The sequence below is a fragment of the Neomonachus schauinslandi genome, chromosome 2 (genome assembly GCF_002201575.2).
Source record: "Neomonachus schauinslandi chromosome 2, ASM220157v2, whole genome shotgun sequence".
NCBI classification, from domain to species: Eukaryota; Metazoa; Chordata; class Mammalia; order Carnivora; family Phocidae; genus Neomonachus; species Neomonachus schauinslandi.
Window position 1 is genome coordinate 96,060,576 of NC_058404.1, and position 24,466 is coordinate 96,085,041.

The window sequence follows — 24,466 nt, forward strand, 5'->3', positions numbered from 1 at the left end:
CAGAATTTTGACATTCAAATTATGATTAATTAATGTTTGCACAAAGGCAACTAAGATATTATAAATTTGCTTTGTGTTAGCATATTAAAACATTCAGTACAATACGAACATAGAATTTATTGTAATCATTTTTACCTTGTTCAATACCACAACTTTATAAATGCATAATGAAATATTCTTATTTTGCCGAGATATTAATATATATGAGTAAGTCTTAGAAAAAAAAAAACTCTTTAGATAGCTCTGCTTCTTCTCATTGTAGGAATAATGCTTAGTTGTACAAGCTGCTGATGAATCAATAAAATAGTTTGTTATCAATTCTGTTTTTCAATTTGGAGTGTAAAAGCAATCCACGGCAGAAAAAAACAGTTTTCTCTATTTGTCATCTTCTTACTGTAGTATTTCGCCTTTCATTTAATTTTTTTTCCTATAGAAATTATTTTTTAATTGTGATAAAATACATATAACATAAAATTTTCCATTTTAACCTTTTTTAAGTTGTATGGTTCAGTGGCATTAAGTACATTTACGTTGTGCAACAATCAACACCATTCATCTTCAGAACTTTATCTTCCCAAACTGATTTACTTGTCTTTTTAATTTCCCTAGCAGTAGATATTTTAGAATTATTATCATAGTATAATACTACACTCAGTCAGCTCAAGGTGTGACCTTAGGTAGCTGCATTCTCAGGCAACATAAACCTCAATTCTGAAATTATTTTGCTTGGACAGGGGACAATATCACTAGTTATCTGTTATCAATAAATTATTTAATACAGAACACAGACAAGTACATTTAGAAGGATTCAATGGTTATTTCTGTTTTGTGCTCATGACAACTAACTCTTAATTTTTATTCTCATAAAACTAGCAATGTTAACCATTCTGCTTTGTTTTGCATTCTCAGAACTATCCTGCTTCTTGATATTTTGATGATTTGTGGGAAATGAAAACATTTAAAAATGTTTTCCATAGAATGCTGGGTATTGCTGCTATTTTTTCTTCCTTCTGTCCCATAGCAGTGCATACAGAGGCTTCATTATGGAGAATAGCTTTAAATTAATAGAAATCTTTTATTACAGTAATAATGACCACTCATTTAGTAGAGGCTCATTAATTAGTCTGTCTGCTCTTATTATAGTATATTCTCACAGAGTATCTTCCAGTGCCCCATGATAAATGGGTATAGTTCATGTGAGCTTTTTTGCTAGAGCTGATTGGGTCTGGAGTAGGCCAAATTAGGGCAATAAGATTTGTTCTTTTGGTAATCTGGAAGTAAGACAGACTCTAGATTCTGTTGAGCTTTTGGACATGAAAGCTTTGCAGAGGTGTGGTAGCTATTTTTTGTCAGTTGCATGAGAAACAGAGAAAGCTAACCTACCCACAGAGAAATGACATGGGTCATAAAGCAGAGATAAGAGACCATGAAGCATGCAGGAAAGGGAGGTAGGGGAAGTATCTATATAGATCTTAATGGCTTCCCATTTTCAGCTTCTAAAATCTCTCTTTTTAAAAAATAAGATAAACATATATTATTAGTTTAAGATGTGTAACATAATGATTTGATATATGTATATACTGTGAAATGATCACCACAATAAGTTTATTTAACATCCATCACCACACATAGCTACAAAATTCTTTTTTCTTGTGATGATCACTTTTTTAAGATCTACTCTCATATGATCTCACTGATATGTGGAATTTAAGAAACAAGGCAGAGGATCATAGGGGAAGAGAGGAAAAAATGAAACAAGACGAAACCAGAGAGGGAGACAAACCATAAGAGACTCTTATTAATCTTAAGAAACAGAGGGTTGCTGGAGGGGAAGGGGGTAGGGGGATGGGGTAACAGGGTGATGGACATTGGGGAAGGTACGTGTTGTAATGAGCACTGGGTATTATATAAGATTGCTGAATCACAGACCTGTACCCCTGAAACAATACATTATATATTAATTAATTGAATTTAAATTAAAAAAAGAAAAAATATATATAAAATAAAATGAAATAAAAAAAGATCTACTCTCATAGCAATTTTCAAATATACAGTATTTAGATTAACTATAGTCACCATGCTGTTATTACATCCTCAAGACTTATCTATTTTATAACTGGAAGTTTGTACCTTTTGACCACTTTCACCCATTTCACCGCCCCCCCCCCCCCACCTCCAACTCTGGCAACTAACCAGTCTGTTCTCTGTATCTGTGAGTTCAAGGTTGTTGTTGTTTTAGATTCTACATATAAGTGAGATCATATGGTATTCATCTTTCTCTGTCTGACTTATTTCACTTAGCATAATGGTCTCAAGGTCCATCCATGTAATTGCAAATGGGAGAATTTCCTTTTTTTTTTTTTGTCTGGATGATACTGTACTCTCTCTCTATATATACCACTTCCTTATCCTTTTATCCATTGATGGACACTAAGGTTGTTTCCATGCTTTAGCTATTATAAATAATGCTGCAATGAACATAGGAGTACAGGTATCTTCCCAAGTTAACGTTCTTGTTTCCTTCAAATAAATATCCAGAAGTGGAATGGCTGGATCATATGGTTGTTCTACTTTAAATTTTTTGAGGAACTTCCATACTGTTTCCCATAGTGGCTACAGCAATTTACATTCCCACCAACAGTACCCAAGGGTTCCCTTTTCTCCACATCCTCACCAACACTTGTTATCTTGTCTTTTAATAATAGCCATTCTAACAGGTGTGAGGTAATATCGCATTGTGGTTTTGCTTCTGGTATTTGGTATTTTGGGGTCTGTTTTTATGCCACACCATTTTCTTGATGGTTAGTGATGTTGAGCACCTTTTCAGGCATTGTTGACCATATTTATGTCTTCTCTGGAAAATGTCTATTCAGTTCCTCTGCCCATTTTTTTTTTTTAAAGATTTTATTTATTTATTTGACAGAGAGAGACACAGCAAGAGAGGGAACACAAGCAGGGGGAGTGGGAGAGGGAGCCCAATGCAGGGCTCGTTCCAGGACCCCAGGATCATGACCTGAGCCAAAGGCAGACGCTTAACAACTGAGCCACCCAGGCTCCCCAAGTTGTATGAATTTTTAAATATATTGGCTCATTCGGTCCTGGGATCGAGCCCCACGTCAGGCTCCCTGCTCATTGGAGAGCCTGCTTCTCCCTCTCTCTCTCTCTGCCTCCTGCTCTGCCTACTTGTGCTTTCTCTCTGTGTCAAATAAATAAAGAAAATCTTTTGAAGAAATTTAAAATATATATATTTTAATATTAACCCCTTATCAGATATAGGATTTGCCAATATTTTTTCCCATTTCACAGGCCACCTTTTCATTTTGTTGGTCTCCTTCACTGTGCAGAAGCTTTTTAGTTTGATGTCGTCCCAAGTTGTTTATTTTTGCTTTTGTTGCCTTTGCTTTGGTGTCAGATCCAAAAAATCAACTCCAAGACTGATGTCAAGGAGGTAACCACCCATATTTTCTTCTAGGAGTTTTATAGTTTCAGCATTATGTTCAAGTCTTTACTCCATTTTGAGTTAATTTTCGTTTGGTGCAAGATATTGGTCCAGTTTCATTCTTTTGCACGTGGCTGTCCAGTCTTTCTAATACCATTTATTGAAGAGATTCTACCCACTGTACATTCTTGGTTCTTCTGTCATAAATTAATTGACCATATACGGTGGGTTTATTTCTGGGCTCTCTATTCTGTTTCACTGATCAATGTGTCTGTTTTTATGCCAACACCATATTCTTTTGACTACTATGGTTTTGTAGTATAATAGCTTGAAGTCAGGGAGTGTGATGCCTCCAGATTTGTTCTTCTTACTCAAGATTGCTTTGGCTAGTCAGGTTTTCTTGTGGTTCCATACAAAATTTAAGATTATTTCTTCTGTTTCTTTGAAAAATACCATTGGTATTTTTATTCAAAGAAAAATACCATTTGATAGAGATTGCATTGCATCTGCAGATTGCAAAGGTATGGACTTTTTAACAATATTAATTCTTCCAATCCATGAGCATGGAATATCTTTCCATTTATTTGTGTCATCTTCAGTTTCTTTCATCAGTGTCTTATAGTTTGCAGTGTATAGGTCCTTTCACCTCCTTGGTTAAATTTATTCCTAGGTATTTTATTCTTCTTGATGCAACTGTATATAGGATTGTTTTCTAATTTTTCTGATGGCTTGTTATTAGTGTATAGAAATGCAACTGATTTTTGTATATTGCATTTGTATCCTACAACTTTACTGAACTTGTTTATTAGTTCTAGCGGGTTTTTGTCATCTGTAAACAGAGACAGTTTTATTTCTTCCTTTCTGATTTGGATGCCTTTCTTTTTCTTGCCTAAATGCTCTGGCTAGGACTTCCAATATTCTGTTGAATAAAAGTGGTAACAGTTTGCATAGTTGTCTTGTTCCTGATATTAGAGGAAAAGATTTTAATTTTTCTCCATTTAGTATGATGTTAACTATGAGCTTGTTAATATACAGCCTTTATTATATTGACATATGTTCCTTCTATAAAAGTTTGTTGAGAGTTTTTATCATAAATGGATGTTGAATTTTGTCAAATGCTTTTCCTATTTCCATTGAGATCAACATATGAGTTTTATCCTTCATTTTGTCTATGTGGTATGCCACAGTGATTGATTTGCAGATGTTGAACCATCTTTGTATCCCTGGGATAAATCCCACTTAATCATAGTATACGATCCTTTTTGTGTATTGTTGAATTTGGATTGCTAGTATTTTGTTGGGGATTTTTACATCTATGTTAAGTAGGAATACTGGCTTGTAATTTTCTTTTCTTATGGCTTCCTTGTCTGGTTTTGGTATCAAAGTAACGTTGGCCTTGTAAAATGAATTTAGAAGGTTCCCTCCTCTTCAATTTTTTTGAAGAGTTTGGGAAGGATTATTATTAATTCTTCTTTAAATGTTTGGCAGAATTCATCAATGTAGTCATCTGGTCCTCAACTTGTCTTTTTTGGGAAATTTTTGATTACTAATTAAATCTCCTTATGGGTAATTGGTCTGTTCAGATTTTATATTCTTCATGATTAAGTCTTGGTAGATTGCACATTTCTAGGAATTTAACCATTTCTCCTAGGTTATCCAACTGATTGGTGTATAATTATTCACAGTGGTCTCTTATGATGTTTTCTATTTCTGTGATATCAACTCTAATGGCTCCTCTTTCATTTCTTTTTTTTTTTAAAGATGAATTTTTTTTTTTTTTTTAAGATTTTATTTATTTGTGAGAGAGAGAATGAGAGACAGAGAGCATGAGAGGGAGGAGAGTCAGAGGGAGAAGCAGACTCCCCGCCGAGCAGGGAGCCTGATACGGGACTTGATCCCAGGACTCCAGGATCATGACCTGAGCCGAAGGCAGTCGCCCAACCAACTGAGCCACCAGGCACCCAGCTCCTCTTTCATTTCTAATTTTACTTGAGACCTCTCTCTTTATTTCTTGGTAGCCTAGCTAAAAGTTTATTTTGTTTATCTTTTCAAAAACACAGCTCTTAGTTTCATTGATCTTTTCTATTATCTTTATAGTCACTATTTAATTTATTTCATCTCTGATCCATACTAATTCCTTCCTTCTACTAACTTTGGGCTTAGTTTGTTCTTTTTTTAGTTCCTGGTGTAAACTTAGGTTGTTTATTTTTATAAAAGATCTTTCTTTTTTTTTAATGCAGGTGTTTATCACTATGAACCTCCCTCTTAGAACTGCTTTTGCTGTACTCCATAAATTTGGGTATGTTGTATTTCCATTATCATTTATCCCAAGGTGTTTTTTATTTCTCTTTTGATTTCTTCTTTGACCCACTGGTGTTTCAATAGCATGCTGTTTAATCTACACATATTTGTGAGTTTTCCAGTTTTCTTCTTGTTTCTAGTTTCATACCAATGTGGTTACAAAAGATGCTAGATATGATTTCAATTTCTTAAATTTGGGGTGCCCGGGTGGCTCAGTCATTAAGCGTCTGCCTTCGGCTCAGGTCATGATCCCGGGGTCCTGGGATCGAGCCCCACATCGGGCTCCCTGCTCTGCGGGAGGCCTGCTTCTCCCTCTCCCACTCCCCCTGCTTGTGCTCCCTCTCTCGCTGTGTCTCTCTCTGTCAAATAAATAAATAAAACCTTAAAAAAAAAATTTCTTAAATTTATTAAGATTTGTTTTGTGACTAATATATGATCTATCCTGGTGAATGCTCCCTGCACATTTTAAAAGATGCTGTTGGATACAGTGTTTTGTGAATGTCTGTTAAGTCCATCTGGTCTAATGGATAGTTTGAGTTCAATGTTTTCTTACTGATTTTCTGTATGGATTATCTATCCATTGTTGCAAGTCAAGTATCAAAGCTTCCTATTGTTATTGTATTGCTGCCTTCAAGTTTGTTAAATTTTTTTTTATATATTTAGTTCCTATGTTGGGTGCATAAATATTTACAAATGTTATATCCTCTCATTAGATTGATCCTTTTATCATTATATAATGACCTTCCTTGTTCCTTACCAATCTTTGTCTTAAAGTCTATTTTGTATGGTAAAATATAGCTACCTCTACTTTCTTTTGATTTTCATTTGCATGGAATATCTTTTTCTATCCCTTCACTTTCAGTCTGTGTATGTCCTTACATCTGAAGTGAGTCTCTCTTTAGCAGAGAGAGAGAGAGTAAGTAAGCTCAGCGTGTTACATACTTACGTGTATTTTCTACACCCAACGTGGGGCTCAAACTCACAACCTGGAGAATAAGAGTCCCATGCTCTTCCAACTGAGCCAGCCAGGTACCCCTGAAGTGAGTCTCTTATAGGCAGCATATAGTTGGGTCCTGCTTTTTAATCCAGTCAGCCATTCGAAGTCTTTTGATTAGAGATTTTAGTTGATTTACATTTAAAGTGGTTATTGATAGATATGAATTTACTATTGCCATTTTGTTTATTGTTTTCTGATTGTTTTATTATCCTTTTGTTCCTTCTTTCTCTTTGTGATTTCATGATTTTCTCTAAGGTACACTTAGATTTCTTTCTTTTTTGTTTATCCAGTAGGTTTTAGCTTTGTGGTTCTATCAGGCTTATATAAATCATTTTATATTTATAAATCTATTTTAAGGTGATAACAACTTTGAATACATACTATAAAGCTCTGTATTTTTATTCTGCCCCAACCCACGTTTAATGGGAGTAATGCCAAATAATGATTGTAATTAATACTAGCAATTCAAAATAACATTGCATTGATTTTATTATAATTATAAATAAAAAATAACTTACTACTTTAATTTTCTGATTAAAAATTCTTACCTTGCAATAACAGATTCAATTGGCATTATATCAGGCACATAGTGGGCCATGGGGGAAACAAAGTGCCCATCTAGGATCTTACAGTCTGATTGCTCTTCAATCTAAAAGAAAAGCAAAACCAAAATGTATACATGTAGACTAAGATATCTTGGTCTATCATACATGTTTTTCTATAAAAAAAGTTCTAGTCAATTAAAAACCTTTTTTCACTGATGACTACATATTCTTTTGCCCCAATCAGCTTTCTTTCTTTCTTTTTTTAGATTTATTTATTTTAGAGAGAGAGAGTGAGCAAGCTCAGCAGGTAGGGGCTGAGGGAGAGAGAGTCTCAAGCAGACTTCGTGTTGAGTGCAGAGTCCAACGTGGGACTTCATCTCACAACCCTGGGATCATGACTGAGCCCAAACCAAGAGTCTGACACTTAACTGGCTGTGCCACCCAGGTGCCCCCCATTCCCAGTCAGCTTTCTAAAGACATGGCTTTTATACACATTTCTTTTCCTTTTACATCCTTTACTACAGGCCAGTTGGAAAAGTAAACTATAGGGTGCCTGAGTGGCTCAGTCAGTTAAGCATCTGCCTTTGGCTCAGGTCATGATCCCAGGGGCCTGCTCTGCAGGGAGTCTGCTTTTCCCTCTGCCCCTCCCACCACTTGTTCTCTCTCTCTCTCTCTTTCTCTGTCAATAAATAAATAAAATTTAAAAAAAAAAGGAAAAGTAGGGGCGCCTGGGTGGCTCAGTTGTTAAGCGTCTGCCTTTGGCTCAGGTCATGATCCCAGGGTCCTGAGATCGAGCCCCGCATCGGGCTCCCTGCTCTGTGGGAGGCCTGCTTCTCCCTCTCCCTCTGCCCCTGCTTGTGTTCTCTCTCTCTCTCTGTCAAATAAATAAATAAAATCTTTAAAAAAAAAAAAAGGAAAAGTAAACTATAAATAAACCTCATTTGTACAACAGCATGAAATAAGTCAAAATAAAATACTAGTTGGAAGAACTTAAAAATATAAAATAACCGTAAGAACAATTTACAAAGAAACTGTAAAAATAATTTACTGAAATCAAATAAGGGTTGACTTGATGTTAAATATATTAGAATGGCTCATTTTAAGAAATCCATTGACGCAATGAGTCATGTAAACACATTAAATAGGGAGAAATATATATTTACATACATAGCAAAGGCATTTGCTAATATTTAAAGATTTTATTTATTTATTTGACAGAGAGAAACACAGCGAGAGAGGGAACACAAGCAGGGGCAGAGGGAGAGGGAGAAGCAGGCCTCCCACAGAGCAGGGAGCCCAATGCGGGGCTCGATCCCAGGACACTGGGATCATGACCTGAGCCGAAGGCAGACGCTTAACGGCTGAGCCACCCAGGCGCCCCGCCAAGTTATTTTTTTTAAATAAAAAATCTTTATCAGGTCAGTAGTCAAAATTAAATTAGCAGTAAACACCACATATTTTCATTAAAATTGGAAACAAAAAACTGTATCTGTAGATACTATATATATTCAGCTCATTTTAAAACACAAATTCTAGCCAGTAGTGTCAATATCTTATATTAAATAATCCATATATTTTTTTAAAGATTTTATTTATTTATTTAAGAGAAAGAGAGAGAACACAAGCAGGGGGAGCTGCAGGCAGAGGGAGAGGGAGATGCAGGCTCCCCGCCAAGCTCCAGGACCCTGAGATCATGACCTGAGCCGAAGGCAGACACTTAACCGACTGAGCCAGTCAGGCGCCCCTCCACATTTTTTTTTTTTGCAAATGACTTAAATGCTACTTTATCATAAAGTAAGTTTTTTTTTGTTTTTTGTTTTTAAAGATTTTATTTATTTATTTGACAGAGAGAGCATAAGCAGGCGGAGCAGCAGAGGGAGAGGGAGAAGCTGGCTCTCTGCTGAGCTGGGAGCCCATGCGGGGCTCAGTCCAGGACCCTGGGATCATGACCTGAGCTGAAGGCAGACGCTTAACGACTGAGCCACCCAGGCGTCCCTGGCAAATTATTTTCAATTCTTTATTTGTTCTTATTAGCCTATCTTTTTTTCCTCCAGTTTTTTTTTAAGTTTCCAAGTTTTAATTTAAATTCTAGCTAGTTAACATGCAGCGCAACACTAGTTTCAGATGTAGAATTTAGTGATTCATCATTTAACGTACAATACCCAGTGCTTATCACAGCAAGTGCCCTCCTTACTACCCATCATCTGTTTCACCGATTCCTCCATCTGCCTCCCCTCTGGTACCATCAACTTGTTCTCTATAGTTAAGAGTCTGTTTCTTTGCCTCCCTCTCTTTTTTTCCCCTTTGTTCATTTGTTTTGTTTCTTAAATTCCACATGAGTGAAATCGTACGGTATTTGTCTTTCTCACTGACTTATTTTCCTTAGCATAATACTCTCTAGCTCCATCCACGTTGTTGCAAATGGCAAGATTTCATTCTTTTTTATGATTGAGTAATATTCCATGATATATATTCTATGATGTATATTTATATCCCCCACATCTTCTTTATCCATTCATTGGTCAATGGACACTTGGGCTGTTTCCACAATTTGGCCATTGTTTATAATGCTTCTCAGCCTATCTTTTATTTGTACTAAATCTTGCTGTTTTGATCATGCTGCAGCTTTATAATACCTATTGGTAAATGACTGAACTAGGTTTTACTTAACACTCTTCTTTTTTAGGTATTCCTGATCTGTTCATACTCTCATGGTTCTTCCCAAAATACTTTCAGGATCCTTTTATAGACTTTAGTTCTAAACTGAATATTTTAACTAGGATTGCACTGCATTTTTTGAAAATGGTAAGGAGACCCAATGTGTATGATATGAAATTTCTAATCCAAGAAGTTTTTATATTTTAGTCTTTGTGCCTCCTACTATGGTTTTAAAGTTTCTTTTTGTATAATTTAGAAGAATAAATTATTTGATAAAGGAGGTAGCACAGATTAATGCGAAAGGGAGTAATAATTCAACAAATAATGTTGGGACAACAGGCAATTTGGTAAGGAAAAAAGGAGATTTTAGAGCCATAAGTAATATAGATTTAAAAATTAAACTACAACTCAAGAATAAAAAGATGAATAACCCAGTTAAAAATTAGGCAATGATTTGGGGCACCTGGGTGGCTCAGTCAGTTAAGTGTCCAACTCTTGATTTCAGCTCAGGTTATGATCTCAGGATGGCAAGATCAAGCCCCATGTTGGGTTCCACACTCGGTGGGGAGTGTGCTTGAAATTCTTTCTCTCCCTCTCCCTCGTCCCTCTGTCCCCTGCCCTGCGCTTGCTTGCCCTAAAATAAATAAATAAATCTTAAAAAAAAAAAAAAGGCAATGATTTCATAGGTATTTCTTCAAAGAAGATATGCAAATGGCCAATAAGCACATGAAAAGATGCTCAACATCACAGTCATAAGGGAAAGGCATATCAAAAATCACAATAAAATACACTTCACACCCACTAGGATGGCTGTTTAATACAAATATTAGTGAGAATGTGGACAAATTGGAACCATTATACACTGCTGGTGAGAAAAGTAAAATGGTGCACTTTGGAAAACAGTTTTCAGTTTGTCAAAAAGTTAAACATAGAATTACCATATGACCCAGAAATTCCAGTCCTATATATATCTAAATAATTCAAAACACATATCCACAAAAACACTTACACATGAATGTTCATAGCATTATTATTCATAATAGTCAAAAAGCAGAAACCTAAATGTCCATTAGCTGATAAATGTCACATATCTATATAATGGAATATTATTTAACAATAAAAAAGTGAGGTATTGTTAGATAACATGGATGAAACTTGAAAATTTGTTCAGTGAAATAAACCAGACACAAAAGGCCTCATATTAAATGATTCCATTTATATGAAATGTCCAGAATTGGTGGATCCATACAGAATAGCAGACTAATGACTGCCAGCAGGGAGAAGGCTGTATGGAAGTGGGAAGTAACAGCTAAGGGTATATGGTGTCTTTTGGGGGAGATGAAAATATTTTGGAAGTAAGTAATGATAGTGGTGATGATTGCACATCTTGGGAATGTAGTAAAAAACAACAACACTGAACTGCACACTTTAAAAGGGTGAATTCCATGGCAGATGAAAATATCTTGGTTTTTACTTATTTATTTTTTAAGATTTTATTTATTTATTTGACAGAGAGAGAAACAGCGAGAGAGGGAACACAAGCAGGGGGAGTGGGAGAGGGAGAAGCAGGCTTCCTGTCAAGCAGGGAGCCCGATGCGGGGCTCGATCCTGGGACGCTGGGATCATGACCCGAGCCGAAGGCAGACGCCTAATGACTGAGCCACCCAGGCGCCCCTATATCTTGGTTTTTAAAAACCAAAAGAGATGGTGATGGGGAGAATACAGGGAGAGGAAGGAACTCTGTAAGAATGCATTCTAAAATCTTAACAGTAACTCCTCCTTGGGAGAGATATGGAATTAAGTGGTGGAAAGTGGCAGAAAGTTAGAGTTTTGATTTTTTAGTTGGTATAATTTTAATTTGTTTAAGTCTATGATTTTTAATAGAAAAAAACAGCGATAATAGAAATATTTAGCAAAATTTGAGGGAGAAGTGTTCTAAATCCAGAAGCTACGGAAAGAACAGCTATATGGTATAGAAAAGGGATTTCCAATTTATAAAATTTTGTTTTCAGCAGTGGAATTGTTTTGAAAAATGAAATCTCCTAAAGTTATCCAATACATAAGAGATGAAAGTAGAGTTACTTTGGTTGAAGGACAATGAGGGATGTGAAGCCCATGCATTTGTACCCCCTCCCCAACAATACCTCAATTATCCAATTACATAAACCTAGAACTGCTTTACAGAAAAGTGTATGGTTGCTAAAAAAACAAAGCTATTTCAAATATATTTTCTCATCGTCTCTAATGTTACAGCATTTTCCTTCTACCCTTCTCCCATCAATTAACATAATATTTCCCTGATGTTATTTAGAAGCTGTTTTGGGTGGGTGCCTGGGTGGCTCAGTCGGTTAAGCATCTGCCTTCAGTTCAAATCATGATCCCAGAGTCCTGGGATTGAGCCGCACATCTGACACCCTGCTCAGCAGGGAGTGTGCTTCTCCCTCTCTCTCTGCCCCTCCCCCTGCACTCTCTCTCATTCACTCTCTCTTAAATAAATAAATAAATAAAATTTTTAAAAAAATAGAAGCTGTTTTGGCAACAACTTCTCATGTGCTGATTCTCCAACTAGAATACTTCCCCGTGTTACTTACAGTTCTTCTGAGATGTTGAATAATTTATTTTAACCCTCCTGATCCTAAAGATACAAAACAAGGCTCAAAAAGATCAAGACTTAAATATTTTCTTGTATTTAGGCAAGTACTAAATTTATGCTCTCAAATATACATGAATGATAGTTATTATAAGCATCCTCTTAGGACACATATAGTATTTAATAATATTAAATGAAAAATCTATACTCATATTTTAGTGTTTACTGTTACTATAGTCCAACATTCAACCTACTCTTTGTTGTTTTTTTTTAAAGATTTTTATTTATTCGATAGAGAGAGCCAGAGAGCACAAGTCGGGGGGTTGGGGGGGGGCAGCAACAAAGGAAAGGGAGAAGCAGACTCCCTGCTGAGCAGGGAGCCTGATGTGGGACTCGATCCCAGGACCCTGAGATCATGCCCTGAGCCAAAGGCAGACGCTTAACCGACTGCCAACCTACTCTTGACACATATTTATGTTAAACCAGAATTTCTGTAACTTCATTTCTTTTATTTAAATACCTTATCGATGTGTACTGGATAATCACTTGAAACCAGATTCTGACATCTTTCTCGATTTCCAATCATCTTTCTGAATTCGAAGAGTCTATTATGATAAGGGGGGAGAAAGGAAAAATTCAGTATGCCCATTGTATTGAGAGTGTATAATGCTGAAAAATTTGCAAGTCCAATTTATAAGCCATGTCAAAATTTAATTTGAATCATTAGAGAAAAAGATGAGGCTATTGGTTTTTATTCAAGCTGGACATTTTGTCTCATAAAATATGTGAGAAATATCATTGTTCAGAAAGCAGTTAACATATACAAGACTCAAAATTAAAGCCATAAATCCTGAAAATTCATTTTCTTAAGTCCAGATATTTCCATGAGCTACAGTATAGCTCAGCTTTATTGTCATTACAAATTCAAGTTACCCGAGGAAGCTCGGTCCCTGGAAACTCTAAGCAACTTAAAAATAATTAAAGTTAAAAATCTAGCTTGTATTTAAGAGCTCTTTATTTTTAATTTTATTTAATTTTAAAATTACTTTTAAAATAGTTCAATTTATGATTATACGGTTTAAAACTTAAGAGAAATAATTAAAAAGACAACCGACAAAAGGAAATAATTACGTTTCATATACTTCAATGCTTAATTTGCCAGTCACTTTATAGTAAAGGATTTTATCACTGAAAAACAATTTTAAATGTTTACTACAACAAATTTAGAATAAGCAAATTTGGAAAAAAAAAAAAATGCTTACCTTTTGAGATCTTCTGGCCTCCCCCATCCTCTGATAAAAAGTTTTGTGAGGAGAAGTCTCCGGTATAGAATATCTAACTTGCTCACACCCATTAGTAGCAAACAAACATCTATGAAACAAGATTTAAAATGACTTTAAAATATTTTATTTTAGGCAGCAGGTCAATTTCCTAACCATCTCTTTAAATATGAGGTAAAAATTAAAGATTGATCTACTCTCTTTGCAACTTTCAAATATATAATATATATTTTTAACTATAGTTACCATGCTGTACATTACATCCCCAGAACTATTTATCTTATAGATCTTAGAAGTACTCATCACAAGAAAAAAATTTGTAACTCTGTTAGGTGATGGATGTTAAACTTATTGTGCTAATCATTTCACAATATATACATCTATCAAATCATTATGCTGTAAACTTTAAACTAATACAATGTTATATATTAACTATACATCAATAACACTGGAGAAAAAATTAAAGACTGAGATTAAACTATGTACCTTGAATTTATTCTCTTGGATATAGATATAGAAAAAAAGAACTGGGATGAAAGTCGAGAAGATGAACTCTGTATTCCTTTAGGGCAGGATCTTCCCATCCTCAGCACAGTGACTAACAGTAACACTCAGTATTTATTGGATAACAATTGTAGTGGCTATTACTTACGTAGTACTGTATTATCTGCCAGGCACCATTTTGTAAAACTACACACACTCACACACCCACCCACCCACACATACACACACACACACTCCTGTTTAAACCTCCCAGCAACTTTATGAAAAAGGATCTATTACCCCAAGATGAGGAAACTAAGCCACAGAGAAAATAGGTGATTTATCTAAGGTCACACAGCTAGTGGTAGGCTGAGCTAGAATTGAATCCCTGGCATACAGTGAGATCTAACTACTATTCTACACTGCCTGTCTACCACACTAGAGTGCATGAAAAGTAATAATTAAGCAATGCTAATATGTTGTAGCACTTTTCTATTTTTTCCAAATATTTCTAAATTTTTTTTTGGTTTTTGATTTTTTTTTTTTTAAATATCTGCCTCTGTCTTTTCAAATTGGATGGTGTAGTTCTGACTTGTGGGCAAAACCTGATTCAGTTTCAGGGTTTACTCTACTTAGAAAAATGGAAAATAGTGAGCTTTAATGAGTACTTATCTATTATTTTGACTGTTCTCATGGAACCACCACTTATGTTTTATACTTTTGCTCTTTGATCTGTAACAAAATACAAGTTTAACTTAATGCTCCTCTTTGTTTACATAGGTATACAATCTAATCCACCATCCAACTGGGCTGGCACTTTATTGTTTTTATGACTGGAGCAGCAAAACCAAATCCTTCATATTGCCTCTCTCACAACTCTCAGGACCAAGAACAAGCATTTACTAGATAAGGTACTTGTTAAGCAATATAATCTATAGTATTTAGTATTTTTTAATACCACCCAACTCTCTTTTTCCCAATTCCCATGTGTTACTCAATTTTTATTCTTGATAAAAATTTGGTTGTGGCATAATCTTGCTAAGGAAAATAACCCATAATGTATATCCAGCTTTGTTTATACTACTTATATCACCATCATAAATAAACAGACTGGTATTCTGATTATTAGACGACAATGAATTATCATCAATTAGTTCCCCAAAGCTAAACCATTCTAGGACGGCCTAACACAAACTTAAGTTTCTGAACTTTTAAGAATATTACTTTTTTTCATGTAAGCAAGAAGTATTTATTAAATGCTTACTATATGCCAAGAATTATTTTAGGCCCTGTGTTATAAGATGACCAAGGCACATTCTTCCTCTCACAGATCTTATATTTTAGTGGAGGAAAACAAATTACCAAAAAAAATAAGCAAAGAATAGATAATGACAACACTATAATGATAATATAACAAGAGAGTGTGATAAATACCAGAAGTCTCCTTTTTTTTTTAATTTTTCTTAAAGATTTTATTTATTTATTTGACAGAGAAAGACACAGCGAGAGAGGGAACACAAGCAGGGGGAGTGGGAGAGGGAGAAGCAGGCTTCCCGCCGAGCAGGGAGCCCGATGTGGGGCTCGATCCCAGGACCCTGGGATCATGACCTGAGTGGAAGGCAGATGCTTAATGACTGAGCCACCCAGGCACCCCCAGAAGGCTCCTTTGATAGTCTAAAAAAGTCCCACTTAACCAAAGAGGTAACATTTAAGGCAAGACCTATATAACATTAAGATGCTGGCCAAGACTTTAAACTGTAAATCTCATTAAAATCCATACTTCCTGAAGTCTACTCATGGACAATATTCCAATGAAATATGTAAAAACTATCTAGTCGTTAGGTAAAGGTAAAGCACAGGAACAAATAATTAATGTAAGAGGAAATGCAAGAGAAAATTATCACATAAGTCTCTATTTGCTAATTCAAAGATGTTCACTGTAACATTTTAAAATTCAAACAATACAGAAGTAGGAAGAATAAAAAAAGGGAAGAATAATCTTGTTTCCATTACCTCCAATTCTACTTTTCAGAGATATTTAGTACTAACAGTGTGGAATCTTTTCTTGTTGACATTATTTACTTACTTATACAAACTTTAAAAAAAAACTTACTAGTTACAGGGGCGCCTGGGTGGCTCGGTCGTTAAGGGTCTGCCTTCGGCTCAGGTCATGATCCCAGGGTCCTGGGATCAAGCCCCACATCGGGCTCCCTGCTCAGTGGGGAGCCTGCTTCTCTCTTTCCCACTCCCTCTGCTTGTGTTCCCTCTCTTGCTGTGTCTCTCTCTGTCAAATAAATAAATAAAATCTTAAAAAAAAAAAACTTACTAGTTACATTACACATTTTTGGCAGTATTTAACAACATAAAAATATACAGTATAGGAGCACCTCGGTGGTTCAGTTTGTTGAGTATCCAACTCTTGGTTTTAGCTCAGGTCATGATCTTGGAGTTGTGGGATTGAGAGCCGCAACTGGCTCCATGCTCAGCACAGAGTCTGCTTGAGATTCTCTCTCTCTCCTTCTCCCCCTCCCCCCTGCTCCCACTCTCTTTCTCTCTCTCTCAAATAAATAATCTTTCAAAAAAAAAAATATATATATATACATATATATACAGAATAAAGATGAGAAGTCTTTCTTCTTTACTTCTAAGTTTCCTCTCCTCCTAAAAGGTAAACACTGTATTTAATGCTGTATACCCGTGACCTCTATCCATTTATACATGTACATATATTTTAGGAGTTTCTGCTGTGTTTGTTTTTAAACACAAAAGAGACCAACTTCATTGTTTGTCTTTTTCCAATGTTGTTCCGCACGCTGCTGATTTATAGGACTGCCTCATTTTTTTCTATTAAGAGATGAGCTTAGGGGCGCCTGGGTGGCTCAGTCATTTAGCGTCTGCCTTTGGCTCAGGTCATGATCCCGGGGTCTTGGGATCGAGCCCCGCATCGGGCTCCCCGCTCTGCAGAAAGCCTGCTTCTCCCTCTCCCATTCCCCCTGCTTGTGTTCCCTCTCTCGCTGTGTCTCTCTCTGTCAAATAAATAAATAAAATCTTAAAAAAAAAAAAAAAAAGAGATGAGCTTAGCCCATTTATATTTATCACTATGGTATTTTTTGGGTTTAGTTCTTCTAGACTTTTGGTTTTGAGTTTTCATTTTTAAAAAATTATTCACATTTAATTGTTTTACATTTTAGTGTATATAAATTTGAAAGAGATATATTTAAAGTTCAGTATGTCATAATGACTAAGAGCATACACTCTTCCCTGGGTTGAATCCTCTACCATGTGACTTTGAGCAAGTCACTTATCCTTTCTGTGAGTCATCTGTAAAATGGGAATAATAACAGTACTTACCCCTTAGGATTGGTATGAGAAGTAAATGAGTTACCATTTATGAAGCATTTAAACAATAGCAACAATATTATTGATTATCCTTACTGTGGGGTCTCCCAATCAAATGGGGGGCCATCAAATGTGGGGTGATCCAATCAGGTAGAGGCTGGGGGTACAGGTGGTGAAAGAATTCACCCAAGGCAGAATAACAGAGATAAAAGTTTACGGAAGTGGCCGGCAGGACAGCAAAGTGAAGACTGTCTGCCACAAGACAGTGGTGGGAGGCCACAGTTTGAGGGCAGAGTGAGGGAGTACAGGGAAGTATGGAATTTTCCCTTTTTTGGTAATCTTACTAAGGTAATCTTAGGTAATCAAGCACGGGGCCTGGGGGAGCAGAGTGGGGAGAGGGAGAGGAAGAGAGAGAATCTCAAGCAGACTCCCGCTGAGTGCAGAGCCCCAAGCAGGGCTTGATCCGAGGACCCTGAGATCATGACCTGAGCAGAAATTAAGAGTGGGATGCTTAACTGACTGAGCCACTCAGGCGCCCCAACTAATTCCTATTTTTTAAATCTAGAAATCTTCGGGGCACCTGGGTGGCTCAGTCAGTTAAGTGTCTGCCTTCAGCTCAGGTCATGATCTTTGAGTCCTAGGATGGGGCCCCACAGTCGGCTCCATGCTCAGCAGGGAGTTTGCTTCTCCCTCTCCCTCTGCCCCTAGCCCCGGGTCATGCACTCTCTCTCTCAAATAAATAAATAATCTTTAAAAAAATCTAGAAACCTTCTATAAACTTAGATCTAGCTCTAAAACCTATATCCCATTTTTAAAACCCCTTTCAAGCAGCTCTTACAAGTGTTGTTTTAGTGTTTGAACGTCTATAATGAATTTTCCATATACATCCCATTTATGTTTGTCATAACTTATAAAATATCCTTTTTGTAATGTAACCAATAGTATGTTCAATCCATATATTAACTTAGTAACACTGTTATTATTATTTTTTTAGTCTTTCCATCCAGAGTTTTACTTCCTCCATTAATATTTTATTCTATCCTTTAAGTATTTTTATGAAGCATGTTACATGACTAACAAAATATTTAGTATTTGTGATAACTACTATGAATAGGATTCCTTTTTCCTTATACTTTCTCTTTAGATTAATAATACTATTTCCTAAGAAAACAGTTTATTCTAGATTTTTTCCTTTAATCCCACAACTTCTGTATTAGAATTGCATTCCAGGAATGAGTATATCAAATACTTAGGGGGGAGATTTATTCCTCTGTGATGGGATATGCATCTCTCCACCATACCATGCTATTCCTCCAATTTCTTACAAGCTAAACCATATCAGAAACCCAAGATCACAAGTCATAAAGCGAAAAAGTTCTATGCATGTTACGAACTTTCAGGATTACACTTCTTAATCTACTATCCTAAGGATTTTTATAAGCCTGCCTTTAAAACAGATTTCTGATTTTATCTGATTAATATTTTTCTAAGGTATCTTTAATAATACACCTAATTAGGAGAGAATAATGATTTGAAAATTAAAAAAAAAACTAAAGAATATTTTTAAAAGTAATCTGTACTAAATATATCCAATTACAAAATGATACACTGTAGAATTCTGCATGGAAAAATATTAAATAAATGATATAAACATAAAATCTTAGTGTCTGTTGTAACAAGTTTAAAAATAGTATCTCAAAAGAACAATGTTATAGGGCGCCTGGGTGGCTCAGTTGGTTAAGCAACTGCCTTCGGCTCGGGTCGTGATCCTGGAGTCCCGGGATCGAGTCCCGCATCGGGCTCCCTGCTCAGTGGGGAGTCTGCTTCTCCCTCTGACCCTCTCCCCTCTCATGCTCTCTCTTACTCTCTCTCTCTCAAATAAATAAATAAAATCTTTAAAAAAAAGAAAAAAAAAAAGAACAATGTTATAAATAGAATAGAGGAGAGATCCTGCAAACTTTTCTATAAAAGGGTAGATAGTAAATATTATAGGCTTTGCAAGCCAAGAGGTGAAATCAAAGGTATTGTGTAGGTGCATAAAAATCACAAAAAAAGAAAACTAATATTCACATAATTTTTACTGAGGAAATTTAAAATATAATAATAATAATAAGCAATCTTTTGTAATATAGGTCTAGAAATGAGAGGAGTAAAATTTTTTTTTTGGGATTTTGTGTAATGGGGGTTCAAAGTTAGTGCCCTTATCACTAAATTGAGTACTAATGTTCATGTGTAAAAACTATTCTTAGTTTATGGGCCATACAAAAGCAGGCAGGTTGGCCCACAGGCCATAGTTTGCTGACCCATGGGCTAGAAAAACCAAATAAATCATAGATATGTCACAAATGCCACAATAATGTCACAAATGCAAAAATACAACTATAAAACACTACATTAAAATGATAAGTTATCCAATCCTATAAAATGGTATAGGTAAAATGTAAATATTGATTTTAAAAGAATTAAACATGTCACAAGGTAGACCTAAAATTAGTATTCTATCTAAAACAAACATTAGTTATTTAATTAGTTGTGTTTTGTCTGCCTTCTTAAAATTTGTAATTTGGTAGCTAAAAGGTGGAAAAAACCCACGTGTCTGTAAATGGATGAATAGATAAGCAAAATGTGGGGTATACATACAATGGAATATTATTCAGCCTTAAAAAGGAATGAAATTCTAACATATGCTACAATGTGGAAGAACCTTGAGGACATTACGCTACGTGAAACAAACCAGTCACAAAAAGACAAATACTGTATGATTCTACTTATATGAGGTTCCTAGAGCAGCCAGATTCATAAACAGAAAGCAGAATGGTGGTTACCAGGGGCTGAGGGGACAGGAAAAGGGGTGGGTATTGTCTAATGTGTAGAGAGTTTGGGTTTTGCAAGATGAAGAGTTCTACAGATGAAGGGTGGTAATGTTTGCACAACAGTATGACTGAACTTAATACCACTGAACTGTACACTTAAAAATGGTTAAGATGGTAAATTTTACCACAATAAAAATAATGGAAAAATTAAGAAACTGGAGTTAATTTGATAGTCTCTTTACAAAATTCTTCAGAAGTTAATTGATACTTTCTTTCCCTCTTGGTAACTTTCTCAGTAAGTATAAGTAGTTCATTATCCTACTGATCTAAGAACAGAACTCAAAGCATGTATTATTCTCTTCAAAAAAATGCTACGGCATAATTTAAATATCTAAACACCTCACTAACGCCTTTAAATAGAAGAATTTGAAGAACAGACCTCTTTGTTTCCCCCATCCTCTCAATTCCTCTTTCTTGAGGATTAGTTTCCAAGAACCCAGCCTACATGGGTTTTCTGCTTTAGGGTCTCATCTAGCTTCAATCAAGGTGTCAGCTGGGCTGTATTCTCATCTGGAAGCTTGACTGGAGAAAAACTTGCTTACAAGCCCACTCAGCTTGTTAGCAGAATTCATTTCTTCACAGCTATAGGCCTGAGAGTTTCAATATTTTACTATTTGTCAGCCAGAGGCCAATCTGAGCTCTTAGGGACTATCCATGGTTCCCTACCAGGTGACTCTCTCCACAGACGTTCACAAAAGGGCAGCTTACCTCTTCAAGGCCAACAGGAGAGTGAGACTGAGTGTTCTAGCAAGGCAGAGTCTAATATAACTTAATGTAACCATGGGAGTGTCATCCCATCAACTCTGCCATATAACATTTCATCATCATGGGCCATTTATTTTCTCTATAGTGGCTGGAAAAGGATGGGGGTTAATGTCTTCCTTTGTAACATAAACACATCAATAGCAGATTCCATATTAGCATTAAAAAATCCCCAAATTCTGGGGCGCCTGGGTGGCTCAGTTGGCTAAGCTGCTGCCTTCGGCTCAGGGCATGATCCCAAGGTCCTGGGATCGAGCCCTGCATTGGGCTCCTTGCTTAGCAGGGAGCCTGCTTCTCCCTCTCCCTCTGCCTGCTGCTCCCCCTGCTTGTGCTCTCTCTGTGTCAAATATATAAATAAAATCTTTAAAATAAATAAATAAATAACCCCAAAATTCCAACACTTGTATTTTACAGTAAGAAGAAAACTGTTCATGAAACATCCCATTTTTCTACTCAATATTCTTCTAAGATGGTAATCAAAGGCAAATATACAAAAGTAAAAAGTTCAAGAGAAGCAGGAAAGGACCTGAGAACAATGAACTTTTTGAATATTTTGTAAAGTAGCATTGTTTATTATATGTCTAAGTTGTTTAGTCATTTCTAATTTTCAACCCTATACCAGAAGAGCTTTCCAAATCACTTTAATTCCATATCATATGGGCCATAACAATCAGCACCTCAAATCTAGAGCCAGCATATTCCTTGCTATATTTACCTGCAGTAAACCACTGACCAGTAAGTTACAGAAAGTAAATCAAACACACACATAACCTGCTGTAAGTTTGGCTATAGAGTTGAGGATTACAAAGAACTTCTTGAATCCCATTTCAGTCCCAAGAACAATATTAATGTCCAGGTTTTCTGGGACGTTCTAAACACGTAAGTCTAGGTAGGGCTAACTGCTATCCCGTGCCACCATGAACAGATAATAATACAAGTCCAGAGTAAAGATAACTCCAGTTCACCAAAAAGAGGCACCATCTAGAGCCACATCAGATACTTAAAGCATCTACTTCAGGCTGGATTGACACCAGTGAGCTTCTGCAGAGACAGACCCATTTTTGAAGTATGCATCAAGCCAAACTGATAACAACTGTCATATATATATATATATATATAAATATATTTTTTAAAGATTTTATTTATTTATTTGACAGAGAGAGAGACAGCAAGAGAGGGACCACAGCAGGGGGAGTGGGAGAGGGAGAAGCAGTTCCCACCGAGCAGGGAGCCCGATGTGGGGCTTGATCCCAGGACCTTGGGATCATGACCTGAGCCAAAGGCAGACGCTTAAGAGCTGAGCCACCCAGGCGCCCCTGTCATCTATATTTTTATATAGCCAATGCCAAAGGAAAACTCAAAGTACTTCTACAAAAACAAACTTCTACAAAAGTAGAAGTTCTATTACAGTGCCAAGGAATGAAGTCTTTCCTAGAAATGAGCTCTATTGCTGAAGTGGCACTCAGTATCTGTATGCCATATAGTACTTTTATCTCCTATCACTCTAATACTTAAGCATTTACACAATGCAATCCTAATTTTTTTCTGGATTCTTATCCTCATAAAGTTGATACATAAATAGGAAGTTTATTTGTTCATTTGTTTTGAGGGGTGGATATCTATTCTAAGCAGTCATCTAAGGAAATTCAACAGGTGATTGTCTCATATCCTCATGTGAAACATTCAGCAAATAATCTAATCTCTTTTCAAACTTAGTTCTTCTTTTCCATGGCTTTAAAGAAAGTAATTATGATTTTTAAAAGATTTCTTTAATGTTTACTTTGTTTAGGTGCACTGTTCCTAAGAAATGATTTTTTTCTTTCTTTTTTTCCCTATGGTACAATACACAGAGCTTATTTAGATTTCACCGTTTGTTTTTTTTTTTAAAGATTTTATTTATTTATTTGACAGAGAGAGACACAGCGAGAGAGGGAACACAAGCAGGGGGAGTGGCAGAGGGAGAAGCAGGCTTCCTGCTTCCTGCTGGGGCTCGATCCCAGGACCCCAGGATCATGACCTGAGCCGAAGGCAGACGCTTAACGACTGAGCCACCCAGGCGCCCCTAGATTTCACCGGTTTTACACACTCATTCCATATACTTTCATGGTCTAAAGCCATCACTTGGAGGTGGCAATGGAAAATAGCAGTGTCAGAAGACCTGGGTTCCTTCACTAGCTATGTGACCTTGATGCCACCTTAATCTATAAAAGGGGAATAATAACTGGCCTACTATACACACAGTTGCAAATTATTCAATTAATATAAAAATTGATCACCTGTTTTAATATATTTTAAGAGATACAGGAGGGGTGCCTGGGTGGCTCAGTCATTAAGCGTCTGCCTTCGGCTCAGGTCATGATCCCAGAGTCCTGGGATCGAGCACCACATCGGGCTCCCTGCTCGGCCGGGAGCCTGCTTCTCCCTCTCCCACTCCCCCTGCTTGTGTTCCCCTCTCTCGCTGTGTCTCTCTCTGTCAAATAAATAAAATCTTAAAAAAAAAAAAAAAAAAAAGAGATACAGGAAGATTCTTCTTAAAATTCTTTTCATAGTAAGCCTGCTGGTGAAAAAGCACAGGCTTTACATTCAGGAGTCCCGTGTTTCTTGGATTCTTGCTTTGTTACTTATTTGTGGTGTGACCCTAGGAAAAAGAACTATTCTCCATGCTTTCGCTTTCCTTGTATGCTTGACACAATCCCAACTCAGAAGACTGTTGTAGGGATTAAATGAGGCAAATCAATAAGCACTCACTCAACATATATTCATCTAGCAATTATTCTGCTTGGTGCAATCCTGATTAAAAGTCCCTTTGTGAAATACACACACACACACACACACACACACACACACACACACACACGCCAGACTTAGGGGATTAGAAGTCAATGATACATTAAAGCAACATTATGGCAAAAATATATATATTAATTTTTTTTTTTTTACCTATATACCTTCTTGGAACCAGTCATAGGAATCTGATAAGTTTTTTGAGCTATTACAAACAAATTTGCAAGACTGAATCCAAGCACAAATATATCAGGTCTGGATTCAGAAAACAGTTCTGAACTAACAGAAAACACATTTCAAATTTAGCTGCTCACGAGTGGAATGTCCCTGACAGGATAAACACAAGAAGGTCACAAACAAGACAAAGGTTACAAGTGATGGCACATACTACACAACAGATAACTAATATAGGGTC

General features: G+C 36.3%; 1 protein-coding gene across 1 annotated transcript in view; it reads right to left on the bottom strand.

The window, feature by feature from the left end:
• Positions 1–24,466, bottom strand: part of ABHD18 (abhydrolase domain containing 18) — a 50,709-nt gene that overhangs the window by 25,311 nt on the left and 932 nt on the right. Inside the window, exons 2-4 of the mRNA XM_021681465.1 lie at positions 13,793–13,901; positions 13,051–13,135; positions 7,286–7,386 (exon numbers count right to left, since the gene is read on the bottom strand). Coding sequence (XP_021537140.1) covers positions 7,286–7,386; positions 13,051–13,135; positions 13,793–13,884 — 278 coding nt within the window. The 5' untranslated portion in view covers positions 13,885–13,901. The remainder of the gene's footprint in view (positions 1–7,285; positions 7,387–13,050; positions 13,136–13,792; positions 13,902–24,466) is intronic.